This window comes from Fringilla coelebs, assembly GCF_963513975.1.
Source record: "Fringilla coelebs genome assembly, chromosome: 1".
NCBI lineage: Eukaryota > Metazoa > Chordata > Aves > Passeriformes > Fringillidae > Fringilla > Fringilla coelebs.
The window spans coordinates 133,825,158-133,839,265 of NC_140028.1; the positions used below are offsets into that span (position 1 = coordinate 133,825,158).

At 36.2% G+C, this 14,108-nt stretch overlaps 1 protein-coding gene across 1 annotated transcript in view; it reads left to right on the forward strand.

The window, feature by feature from the left end:
* MALRD1 (MAM and LDL receptor class A domain containing 1) overlaps nt 1-14,108 on the forward strand; it is a gene marked incomplete at both ends in the record, with an annotated part of 238,466 nt that overhangs the window by 170,630 nt on the left and 53,728 nt on the right. The window contains one exon of the mRNA XM_084210137.1: nt 3,238-3,439. Coding sequence (XP_084066263.1) covers nt 3,238-3,439 — 202 coding nt within the window. The remainder of the gene's footprint in view (nt 1-3,237; nt 3,440-14,108) is intronic.

Consider the following 14,108-nt stretch of genomic DNA (forward strand, 5'->3'; position numbering starts at 1 on the left):
AATAGAAAATAGTTTATATTTTATGGCCTTAAAAAGTACTTTCCATATTCTCAAAATGAAATAGAAGCTGAAAAATAATTCAGAAGTTTCTAGCACACAGGATACTCTGTGGAGAATTAGACTTTAAGGCAGTAAATAGGATTTTCTAAAGAATGTTGTTCTCTGTGGATCAGCTAGATCAGTATTAGGCTGCAGAACAATCTTATCAGACTTATAAATACAGAGTTGTTCAGTGGGATTTTGCTACAACTTGTTTGGTTGTTTTGAGGGTTTTGTGGTTTTGGTTTTTTGGGTTTTTTTTGCTTGGTTGGTTTTTGTTTGGTGTTTGCTTTTCTTCCATTACATACCTTTCAGTGGGATTCATCTTGCCAGCCTTTTTCTCTTGCACATCTTAAGTTGTTTGCACTACCAGGCTAGCTTGTACACTTCAGATAGGATGCTGTGCAGAAAGGTGGTGCTGGAGGTATTAGCACCACAGAGTTGTACCCTTCCAGGGCTCTAGGGAGATCTTTTCCATGAAAATTTGCTTGACCTTTCATGTGCTGCATGTGTTTGCACAGGCCAGCAAAAGTCTTGTATACACTTGATCTTCTTCCTGATCCAGAAGATGCTCAAACACTGAGTGACATGGGTAGCCCCAGGAGAGAAGATATGTTTCCTCACTTTCACGGGACACAGCCTCAGAGAAAATAAGACCTGTATCCCCTGCTAAAGGAACAGAGTCCTTGGGCTTCCCATTTTTCTGAACTCTCCTTTAACCTCATCTGACTTAGCATGCATTTTCAGTTATGTGTTATTCTTTCAGAAATTTCATCTCACTTTTTTTAGAAGACATTTAAGAACACAGACCCTTTCCTGGCATAGTTGGGGATAGAAAAACGTTTGGAGAACTCAGGTATTCAGGAGTACTTTGGCACGTAGTGGGATTGAAGCATTACCCCAGGAAGGTACATGACAAATGAAACAGAACTGTTCTCAGCTCAACCAAGATTTCCAGTGTACCAGTTTAGAGATTTACACTAAATGATATCAATTTCCTCAATTACCTATGTAATTGTTATAAACCAGGTTTAAACTTCAGTCTGAGGACAGACTCACACAAATTACCATAGCATGTTAATTAATCCATTAGTAATTACATATCTGCATACCCTTACTCTGTGGTAAATGTAAGTTAAACCTCAAAGGAAAGAAAGACAAGGCGTGTAGGATGACTTTGCATCTATGTGAACAGGGGCTGATGTCATCAAAATGTCAGTCTTAAGACCCAGTTTGACTTGCTGCCATTCCAGACCCACTGGCCAGTGAACACAGAGCAGGATTCCTGACTGGTTTATTGTTGGTACTGAGCTTGAGCTGCAGGGTTGATCTGAATGTGCACAGAATGGGTCCTTGCTGCACCTGAGACCAGACTTTGTATGGACGCAATGAATCTCTCTGTACATAGACAGACCTGTTCAAACAATTATTGTGCCTTGAAACTTTTAGTATGAGAAAATTCTCCTACTAACCTGACCAAAAGAACTGGAAAAAAAAATCTGGCTTTAAACAATGTGACATTCTTTAAGTATCCTGTAAGAAAGATGCTAATATTGTCTTCAAATATTTTGGATTCTTCCCACTTTCTCAACAGCTATTTGTGCAGCTGTGAGACTCAACAATGAGATATACTGAAAGGGATATTACCTCAATATTTACCTTCCAAAAGTAAATATCACTGCTTATAGCTAAAGCCAAGCATTGTTATATGCTGTAAAATTCCAGATCATCGAGATTGTCATATTTCATGGTTGGTGAAATAGTGAATGGTTCCAGAGACACACACAGGTCTTTAACACTGTCCTAACCTCACATTAAGGGTTTCTCTAATTAAGAGTTTCAGTTTATTAAGACCTCAGAGCCTGGTAATGTGAAAAACTGCTACACACAGTTTTTAATTTTATTTTATGGGCTGAACCATCTATTTCTTCTCAGCACCTGTCCTTTTAGCCCTGCAAGAGGTGTGCTTTTAGGAAGACAGCGGCGAGATATTGCTGTTACACAGTCCTGTAACCAAATATCAGGCTTGACAAAACTTGGTCCTGGTTTGAGTTACTCTATGTCAGCGTTCTTTCTTGCTCCCTTGCTCCAAAATTAAAATAACTTGCAAGAGTTTTCAGGCATCATAGATATTTTAATCAATACACAAATTCTACAAAATATGTGGTATTTAGGGTCCCATTGGGGTTTTTAGCTTTGTCCCACCAGGTGGACTGGGAGAATGGAACTTACTGAATTATACAGATAATTAGCATGGACTCAAGTTCATAACTTTCTTGGGTCTTGGGGTTTCTGTTCCATTATTAAACTGGGGCATTCAGTTGGCATCATGAACCTAAAGGTCACTGGAATATTAGTTTAAGAGAATTATGTTTCTGAAAGTGATAAGAGGATGGATAGTGATTATAATATTCAGTCCCTTAAAGAAATGGTTACCATCTGGAATGGTTAGAATATGCTTACTTTCTTTTCTCCAGTTCTTTTTCTTTTTTTTTTTTTTACCTGGTCAGATTGGATAAGGACTTTATAACACCTGAGTGGAAAAAGAAAATACCTCTGTATTTTCCAGTTTCATGTTCTTGGCATAAATTCACTAGTTGTTGGTTAATTGGGACTTCATTCATTGCTATACTTATTGATTTCAGTATTTAAATATTTATGTATTTTTATTCATGCCTTTGCTAAATATGTTTGCAATAACTTTCTGTGACTGTCTCCATACTAGAAATTGCTAGTACCAGATGACAGACTTAAATCCCTAGTTGCCAAGTCTTTTATTCATACCTCTAAAATCTTCGCTCAGTCTATCTATAAGGAGGTCACCATTTAAAGGATAGCTCAAGATCCTTCTCAGTCTTTCAGTCTTTCTTCAATTTTTAAATGAATTTGGGGTTAAATCTTTACTCATTATCTTCTGTATGTCAGGCTGAGACTTTGTAGATTTTGCAATTAGTGATTGGGTTAGCTGTTGGTTTGTTTGTTTGTTTTCTTTTACAGTAGCTTTATATTGGAAGCTGAACTAGCATTAGCAAAAGTATTCAGTAACATTTGGTCATCACAAATATGAAATGTATCTGAACCACATGTAGGAGGGTCAGTAGTGTCCAGACAGGGAGGTGCACTGCTGCACTTAGGCTGTGCTACTCTCCCAAGCTGCACTCCTGTTTCTTAATGCAGATTCATTTCTGTCATCAACAGATCTACACAGTTGAAGAACATGGAACGGATATCCTTATGTGGTCTTCTAGTAGAAATGAGGAAAACAAATGGATGTATGGAAGTGTAGTTCTCTCCAGTAACAGCCTTTTCAGAGTTGCCTTTGAAGCTGAAGTGGGGTGGAGTCAACCCACAGAATTTGCTCTTGATGATATTTCTTTCACCCCAGAATGCATTCATGGAGGTATGCTATTACACAATTATATATCAACTATATGTCATGCATGCTCTCTTTTCAGAGGGCAAGGAAAATTGCGGCATTTCATATTTCAATGTATCTGACATATTTTCTTTTTCTTATGGTTTCTAGACAATAGTTTTGTGTTTTAACTAGAAGCTGAACTTACAAATAATTATAGCAATTCAGAATATTACTGGCATTGAGGAGCTGAACCACAGTTGAGAGGAATCTATTGCCATTCCACTATATTTGTTTTCTTCTGTATGAAAAAAATCAGAGAAGCCATTAGTTTGGGATCAAAGACTTTTATGAGTATCAAAGTAGTTCACAATTATTTTCAAAGAAAGTTGTTAGGTTTTTTTATCTTTGAGCTCTTCATAAAATACAAACGTGTACCACATTTCCCTCACTAAAATTTTCTTCGAGCATTTACAAACTCACTTCTGCTACACAAGTATTTGATCTATGCAGAAAAATAATTTTAAGGTCTTAAAATGTCCTGTTTTTTCTGTGAGAAAAGCAGTGGTTTACTCTGAAAACAAAATGTAGGATATGGTACCATATCAGAAAAAAAGGAAAGTATACATGCAAATACAGATTCTGATAGAAATATCAGCAGAACTTAAGGACTAAGGGGCAACTAGGAATTACAATTGTTAAATAAATGCCAATATGAAGGTTAGAAAAATCTTCTTTGATAACCTTTCTTTTTATTAATACAGCTCTTGTTGTTCAGATAGGACAGCCTGTGTATGACCTAGTTGTCGTGCTGTTCAAGAAACTATTTCTGTCATTATTGTCATTGTGATAAGCACCTTCTGGAAGAATTAAACACATGCTGATTGAAGCTTCAAGTGAAATAATATGTTCACATGGGTGACATTTGTTCAGTCTCAAGCTCAATGAGAGTTTTGTTTATTTTCTCTAAATAGGCTCAGGCAAATAATATTTTGGAATGTAATTCAATGAGCTTCAGACTATGTGCATAAATAGGCATTTGTTCTATCCATAATATGTTAATCACCTTTTTTAGCCATATCTTAAGGATTACACGCGCAGTTTCATGCATAGTATAACATAATAGGGAAAATTTCAAATTATATATTTTGAGTACTTGTAATTCTGAAATAATCATAACTATAGAAATAAATTAATTTTAATGGAGCAACATTTTCTAATGACATTATTTTTCCTCAGAGATTTTCCAGTTGTAGAATACTTCACAGTATCTAACTTGTATCACACAATCTGTTGCTCTTACAAATGTGATATATCATAAATTTGGCCTGAAGAAAATTTGTTGGAGTTATATTGGTTATTTACAGTTTGTTGAATTAGTCAAAAAACTCATGCCTTATCTGCTAGCATAAATTGCAACTTGATAGATTATCTTCTCTCCTGACAAAAAACTATATCTAGATGCTGTTACTTAAGATTGGCTTCATACCATCCTTGGAAGAGTCCTATCTTAATAATCCTCACTTGCCTGCTAGAGCTTGTGAAGAGCCAAGAGACTTACATAAAATCCATGTAATACAATAAACCACAGCAATTTAGGAAAAAAAGAACCTACCACTCAATTTTTAATACTGTTCCTGAAAAAAAGCTACTTAGGAGGAAGTACTGTTTTTTACTAACTGTTGTTGCTGGAGAAGTGCTTAAATATTCAGATGGTAAAATTTGAAGATATTACCTTCCAATAGTTTAAAAGCACTGTCCTGTAGATATTTGAGCAAGAACATTTTTCTGTAACAGAGTCAGTGGTAAAGTTTACCTAATCCACTGTCAGTCCTGCTTTGATTGTTGCTCATTATGTTTATTCAAAGACCTAGTTTAAATAAAAGTGTATTACCTGCAGTGCAGGTTTTGTGCAGTGGTCTTCCTTTCAGCAGATAGCTATACTATAGCAGATCTTTTTTCCTCTCTCTGTATTATTATATTTCAGCTTGCCTTTAATTACTTTGAGTTTCCAGAGGCAACATGTTCTAAATGGAAGCAATCACAATTTAGCAGGTTGGGAGCTCTAAGTAATAAAGCATTGCCAGCAGCTCTAATACAGTTGTGGGTTTTATGTTTTTAAGCAGTCAGTCCTTATTAGCCATGATAGTTCCTAGATATTCAAGAATATTTCTGAACCTTCAAGCAAGGTGTTGTCAAGGTAGTGCTAGGTCAAGCTAGAACTACTGCAGAAGTGGCTTTCAGCTGATGCTAATGCAGGGGGAGCTGTCAGTGGCACTGAATCTAGTTCAGAATTAGCTGCTAAATGAGATATATTCATACCACTTTCAAGATTCATAACTTTCTGCTGATGAAGTTGTGTGAAGATCTTATTTTACATCCTAGGGACCAAAGAATTTATTTGTTAGTTAGTTGTTACTATCTTTTTCAAATTTGTAAATAACAGCTTGATTTTAAAAAACACAAAACTTTATTTCTGTCTTACTTTTTTCAAAATATAAGTAACAAAACATTTCTATTTCTAGTTTCAGATGGAACAAAAATTCCAAAGTATTGAATTGGATTTTCTGTTCATTGATGTCTTTCTCATAGTATTTTCTAGTTGAGCTGAAATAGGAGGCATTACAGAAATTCTAAAAATTATTGCTACACCTAATTTAAATCCTAGCATTAACCCAAAGATGCCTAATAACCAAACTTTTTTCTGCTTGTAAAAATCAGAATACTGTATTTTGCCACTGATTCATTTACTAGAGAAATTAACCAGATGGACAAATTTGGTGTAATTCAGTTAAATAGCACTTCTACATATTGGAACAGTATTCTCAAGAAACAAATAAATAGTAAATATATTTTTTAATGTCTTCTAGAGATCACCCAAGTGATCTCTAGAAGTGATTTGTGCTTGTGGAGATCTACTGGAAGAAGGTAAATCTCAGTACAAAGTCAGCACTGAATGATGCTCCAGCTCTTTTATGCAGTAAAATTACCTGCTAGGCTCTATTTAGCTGCAACTCTCTGGGAATTTATGCCTCTAAATTGTACTGCTTTAACTAACTGCTAAAGTAATTTTGGTCTATTCAAAAAGAATAGTGTTGACACTTTTAAATGAATATTTGGGATGAATTTTTGGTATAAAGACAAGTGCAAATATCATGTGGGGCCTGAGGCTCCAGAGTATTTGAGAAAACAGTATTTGCTTTTTCACCATCAGTCATGCTTATCACCAGTTCAATATTAATATTGCTTACTGAAATAATTAATTTGAATAAAATTAATCTGGATTTGCTTCTGTGTCTATTCTTCTACTTCACCTTTCTTTATCATTCTCTCTTTTTTAATTACTGTTTTTAGTCTATGTTTGCTGCATAGTTTATTTCCCATAGCTGGTCACAGTATCTGAAGTATTTTCTTTCTTTCTTCTGATTTGTAAATCACTTTTTATCAACTTCGATAATTTTATTTTCAAATCCTTTTTACTTCTTAGCTCTTTTTTCATACATTCCCTTCTTTATAAAATATTTTTCAAAACCTGTCTCTTTAGCCTATAAACTTAGCACATGAGAAAGGACTGTCATTGTTACAAATTTCCCACCACATCCCCCTTCAGCTTTCCTTTCACCTGAAAGATTTGTCTCCAGTAGAACATATTATTATGTAAGGATACATTGGAGATAAAAGGGCAATTCAAACAATGCAAAACATTCAGCCCAGACAGGACATGGCATCTCTAACACTGTGTCATCTGACCGCGGTGGAATTGTGAATATACGAAGTGTTACTTCCCAGATGCGATGGGTCAGGGCTTTTTTCTGATGTTGTCATAATTCTTGACTTCACCACAGAGGTTACCAACAAAAGGGTCAGATTTACTTCTTAGGACGTGAAATACAGTAAAATTTTCAGTGATCATTGCCAGCTTTCACTTAGGTGAAACATTTGCCTTGAAATATCTTAATTCTTCCAAGTCTCCCCATTGCTGTGTAGCAAAGCACAAACTAAACCTTCTGTAAAGGTTGTGTATAATCCTTACACTGAGCATGCTTTCACTTGCTATGAAAAAACAAATAGAAGAAACAAATCAGAATCTGTGAATTATAAGACAGATTTCAGCTTTACATTCAAGCCAAAGGACATTTTTAAAAATGTATACAAAGGCATCCCAGCAGCCTAAAACCTGACCTCCAAAAACTGAATTTTCTATTTATTTGAACCATTATAAGATAATCATGAGATATAGCAGCATCCATCCATTTAGATCATCTTTCCTCAGTTTTCTAGAAGAAATGGTATTCCAAAAACTGTGTGACAAAGGAAATTATATTCAATCCAATTTAAGATAGATAAACTCAAAATTTCTGGTCAAATACAGTAAGTAAGAAAAAAGTTCATCTAGAAATATAACTTGTCTCCAACAGTTCTGGATGTCAGGGAAAGAGCATAAGAAAATGGGATATACATACTGGCTTACCCCTAATACATTTCCCATTGGCAGCTATTCGTAATTCAGTCTTTCTGAGCCATATGTAGTCTCAGAATAATGATCCTCAAGTTTTTTCTTTCCCTTTGAACTTATCTGTTCTCCTTTTAACATCAGGAAAATTTTTAATATTCAGAAATTAAATTATATGCTGCTGCTACTTATATGACTCTTACATTCATGAATAGAAAAGCTTTAGTGCTTTCTCATTTAGGCCTTGAAATGTATGAAATCTTTATTTCAACCTTGGTTATTCACTCTTTTGTGTGGTGAGCAGGATTTTCTTAGGATATCTCCATAAAGCAGCTTCAAATCTTGCAATAGATGCATGCTATAGACCCAATCCTGATGTTCCTTCAGAGTGAAATAATTTGGATTGACTTCCAAACAACAGAATAGATTCAACGTCATACCGAAAATTTGTGATAGGTACAGGTTCAAGCATCAAGATGAGAAGGAAGGTGTCCCAAAGGACCAGAGCTATAGGCCATACTCTTTGTTCAAGGTGGAAGGAAATGAACATTTAACTGGCATCTCATTTAAACTCTGTTTATGATTGTTTATAACTTGAACATAGCAGAATGAAGATAGAATCTAATACATTTTCATTGAATAACTTAGTAAAAGAATAGGGACTCTGAAAACAATTTCTGAATAGCTAGATAGTGGAAAGAAAGAAATTGGTAAGATAAAAATCTATGTAGATAATCACCTGATAATGAGTTAAGGTTTTCAAAATCAGTATTAGTCTAAACTACAATAATTTTAGTTGATTTGTGGTATCTTGAAGGTATCTAATTTTCAGGAAAAAAAATGGGAACAGCATTTCTTTAGAAGCGAACTCCCTTGTGATTTTAGATAAGAAACCACAGAGCAAAAGTATATATGTGTGGAAATACTAATGTCATAACATCTTGCCTAGTTATAATTTGTTTCTCACAACATATATTCATAGAATGACAGAATATCCTGACCCCTTGTGGGTCCCTTCCTACATCTCATACAGAGATGAGCCATAACTGAATATTTTTGTTTCTCTGTGTGCATTTTTCAGATATATCTTTGACTGCAGAATTTCTTATCTTGATGAAGAGTTTCTCTAAACAACATATAGCTCTGGTGTCCAAATATTTGAAAAGTATTTGATAACTACCTTCATATCTACTTCCTATTATGTTATTTATCTGCCAAGAAAAAAGATGGGATTAAAAAAACCTTCTGTAATTTTGAGTAGTAGTTTGGAAATGTCCCAATCATTATTGTTTTCAGACTCATAAAAATAAAACATCCTTAATTGACCAAAACCAGCAAAATATGAATCAGACAAAACGCTTCTCCTGGGCAGACCCTAAAATGACAGACTATCTATAAGTAGTCTTGAATTAGGACTATTTAAAGAGGAGGATCTAAATCTACATCCCCTTAGTCTTAATCAATTCCGTTCCACCAATAAGGAATGAACACTTGTAGATATAAGTGAAAAAATGTCATTTACCTACAACTGGAACAGCAAAAGGCAAAAAAAGCCTCCAATAGTAGAGAGAAAATTGCTAAATCTCAGGCACACCACAGGAGCAAAGAGAGACCCCAAATGCCAGAAATATCTTTCCCAAAATGGTTCCAGTGTACCTTGAAAGACAGAGGGAAAATGGTGCCACCTCTCTCCCCAAGATGGTGCTCCCCAGGTGGCCCATGGTCTGGGAGGCAAAGAGAGAAATGGTGGTACCCAAAAAGAACCCTCCCAGGAAGGTGGCAGCTTACAGAGCTGCTCTAGTGGCAGATGAGGACCTGCCAGGGCGTACGGGGTCAGCTCTGCTGCCCACCGCTTCCTCCTGCCGCCCACTGCACTCTGCTGGAGCTGGTGCTCACGTCCTGACCCACTGCTGTGTCCACTGTCAGGTGAGCCAGCCCCATGGGACCAGCTCAAACTTCACTGCCTATGGACGAGACTCACTCCAAAGATGGTTTCTAATTGCAAAAGGCTGTTCTTCCAAGTTGCTACAGTGGCAAGCCCAGAAACCCACCCAAAGTGAGGCTTTCAAAAGGGCAACATCCACCTTCAGCAAACTCCACCAGGCAAAGGGAGTCACCTTGGGTGCCCTGGCCTTCTAAAGGGACCAGCATGTCCTAGCTGCCCCACAATTCTGGTTCTGCATGTGCTGGGGTTTAAAGGGACAGTAAGACATCAGTATGAAGTACAATGACAGTCTGGGTTACCCATGACGGGAGCGTAACAGACGAGCTACTCAAATTAAACAGCTCAGAAGCCAGCCATTTGCACATCATTTCATATGCTCTCCAGCACTTTTAGTAGATCCAATTTCACAACAAGAAAAGCATAAATTACATTTTTTATCTAATTAAGAGACAACAACCCAAAAAGTAGAGTGGATGATTTTTTGAGTTTTGTGAAAATAAATCGCTGCATAGTGCAGAGAGAATCTTGTTGAGGGGTGAGAATGTGTATGTATGTCTCCTTGTGTGTGAATCTGTGTGTCTGTATGTGTGCAAGTCCATTTGTGCCCAGTCATGAATCAACACAGAAAATTCTGCAGAACAGGACTCATCAGACAAAACTTTAGACAGCCTATGATCCTTCTCTGAAACTCCCAGAGCCCAAGTGCTAGAAATACTGGAAGGGTTAACAGCCTGAACTGTTAATACTACAGTGTTAGATCATGGGGAAAAAAACTGTAGAGGAGATTTAACTTCTGATTTCTTTAAGTTGCAGAGCCAGGGGAGTCACTGTTAGCTTGTCTGCTCACGCTGCAGTGAAGCAGAAATCTCTCTCACATGGAGTTTCTTTCTCAGGGAGAGAGAAAGAAGAAACTCACAGAGTTTCTTTCCTCAAGGGCAGGAGATGAATCATGAGAGAAGTTGTAGGGGGAGGTTGCTCCCAGAAGCAAAGGAGAGGAAGAGGAAAGCAGAATGAGTAGTAATAGAGGACTGGAGATATCAGGGAAATTTGTGAATAGGTTCTTTAGTCAATTAGCATTTCCCTGAAAGCAATCACTCTGTGCTTTAGATCCATGTTGCTTGGCAGAGATAGGGCATTTATGCATTTTTAAAGACTAAAAATTGTGATCCAAGGCATTGTACCTTAGAGAGCTTCTTCAGCCTGCTCTGGTACCTTCCAGTGCACAGACCTAGCCAGTGTCAAAAGCCAAAACTTATTGTGGATTTCACAGAAAAAGAACTGGAAATAATTTTAGAATAAGATAATTGCACTCTATAAACTAGGATAATTATTGGCAATTCCTAAATGCAATTCTGTTGTGTATGTTTAAATTAATAATTATACTATCTCTGCCCAAAACCTTTGGTTATTCTCTGCCTTCTTATAACTTGTCCAGAATACTGAAATCTTCTGAAGCAAGCTCATGTCTTTTGGGAAATTAAAATTCTTCAGATTTATTAATAGTGTATTAAAATAGTTTCATTAATATTGAACCTCCAAACCCCATCTGTTTACACTAGAAAACCTTCAAATCACACAGATTATATTTTTCCTTGCTAACTTCATTCATAAAAATCAACATATTTCCTTGGAGGGATGGAGAGAAATAATATTTGGAATTAAATGATTTGGTTTCATGATACAATCTTAAAGAGCAGAAAATTCTCAGGCTCTTCGTTATGTAAAACCTACTCATCTCCTCCATAAAAGTCTTCACCTCAGATGTATCTCAGAAATTATATCCTTATATATAAATTATATATTCATTTTGTCGAAGACTAAAGTTTCACAGCTTCTCCAGTTTGTCATTGCTCCTAATAAATAAAAAACCAACAAATCCATGACATTAGTAGGCATAGCTAGCAATCCCCAGAATATTCTTAGCAGAAATATGGCAAATATTGCCATACTCCTGGCACAGGTAGTGTGTTCCAGCCAGAAGCCAGAACCACTCAGAGAAGTAGTTCTCTGAGTGAAGACTAAATCACAGCTTGACTTTAATGGCAGTAAACCTGTCTGTCTTCCATTATGTTTGTATGTTAGCAAACTGTGAACATTTAAAATAAATTCTGGGCAGACATATAGAAATCTGAAATCACTGGGCCATGTTCTGGTTTTATTTAATTCTGTCTTTGTCATGGGGTCTCTGGGATCCTTTCCAGCACCCTGCCCCATACCTCTGTCTTCTCATGAAGGGTAGAGACTTGAAGATTCAATTGGCCAGATTAATTTTCCCCCTTTTTTTTTTGTCTTTTTACAAGCTTGGAAATAAACAGCAGGAACTTTATTGTAATGGATAAAAACATGTGGAAAGATTTTTAAGGTATTTGTAAAGTTTTAGTCCAATTAATTTTTGTAGCAAGTTTGTTTCCTTGCAGCCACCTTGAATGGGTTGATTTCATGCCCTGATCTGATGTTTACTGAACTGAAATTGAAGACTGACATCTATTTCAAATTAATTAATGCACTGGATTGGGCCCGTAATTAATTTATACTCTTGCCTAACGAAATCTATTGGAGGGAGTTATTTTTTACCTCTTTTAGCTACAGTTAACGGGTCCACCATTTTTATTACATTTACTAGACAAATTACTTATGCAATTATATCAGACAGGTTGTTGGTTTTCAAGGGTCTGATGCAAGGCCCATTAAAATCAATATGAGTTATCCCATTTACTTAAATGGACGTTGGAGCAAGCTCTGATACACCTGAGGTGGTGCTGCCCAACAGCATATGTGGTCACTTTATTTCATGCTCCCTGGTGTTGACCTTAATGGCAATGTCCACTAGGCTTAACTAAAATTCACTGTTACAGGTGATATATAAATATAAATGGGAACCTACTCTGCACCAGAGATCTTTGTATTTGAAGAGGAAAGGCAGATAAAAGGAGGATTGCCTGGAAGTGTTGCTTCGTTCAAATTAAGCATGTTTGTGTGCTGCTTGCTGTGGTAATGACTGTGTAATGCAAACATTTATTTTATATTAGCATTTGGGTAATAGCAGTTCTATGGTTTACTGTGACTGAATCTCTGTGATTCATGAGCAAAATATTTGCAGTGCCAACCTGTGAATCTTGCTTTACAGTCAGGAAACAGGATCATATGCTCCATGGATGACAAAGACAATAATACAGCAAAACATAAGTGTACAGAAAATGTCCATCAAAGAGCAGTAAGCCTTTAACAAATCCCTATCCCACAAATATATAATTGTGTCCTTGAAAATGAGCACTTACTGACTTAACACTTTTCATCTTGTAAACGCTCTTTTCCCCAAAATCATCAGCTCATGAGTTCTATTTACTGTAAACATGGTTTGATGGCAGCACATTGCAATAAAAATGTATTTAAAAGCACCTATTTGATCTGACAACAATGAAATACAGATATATCCAGCTGTAGTTGTTGCAGTTCACGGAACAGTACGTACCAAATTTTATTTGCTTTAAACACTGGTCTGATTTTTATGTTTTTTTTTATATCTACCTCAGCTACTTAACTTCTCATAAAAGTGTGAAGGTGCATGTGAGGTAGCACTTCTGTCCCATAGATTATAACTCATCCAGCACAGCTGTGCAAGTAAGTTTCAAAAGACATAGGACCAAATTAAAATGTCAGGTTTTAGGAGCTAATTAAAATGTCTTTTTTATGATATACAAGTAGATGTTATATTCACATTTTTAAACCCTTTCTTTAATTTTTGTTATTTGCCATATGCAAGGTAAAAACAAGTGCAAAATAAAACACTGAGTGCAAAGTAAAGTAAATAAAGACATGTACTCAGCTTTCTACTTGAAAAGTCATGATTTCTTTAGCTATAATGGAACATCAACAATTTACTGCTGGTTTTCGTGTAGGTCTAAATTCAGACTCAGTGCTTTGCAGTGCAGAGGTTATTTTTGCTGAAATTGTTTTTGTTTAGTTTGCTTTTCATCTGTGTGCAAATACTGAATTCTTGAGGATTTTTAGTCATGCTTTTCAATGAGCATGCAGCCTGCATACAAAAAGCTAAAGCTTTCATACTGTCTTCCTTAGAACTCATCATTTTCAGTAGATTTATCTCCAAATCCTTAAACAGTTTCAAACAGATAATGCTTTTGAAAAAGGTAACCTGTACAATGTCTCCTGCACTCCTGAATGTGGTCTGAAAATGAGAGTCACACGGCACTCAGAAGATGAGTGCTGCCTTGGGAACATCTTTTCTGCATGTGAGAAAAGGTGGGGGAAACATTTTCTTGGCATGCCAGTGTTAGGCAATTGTTGAATCAAACAAT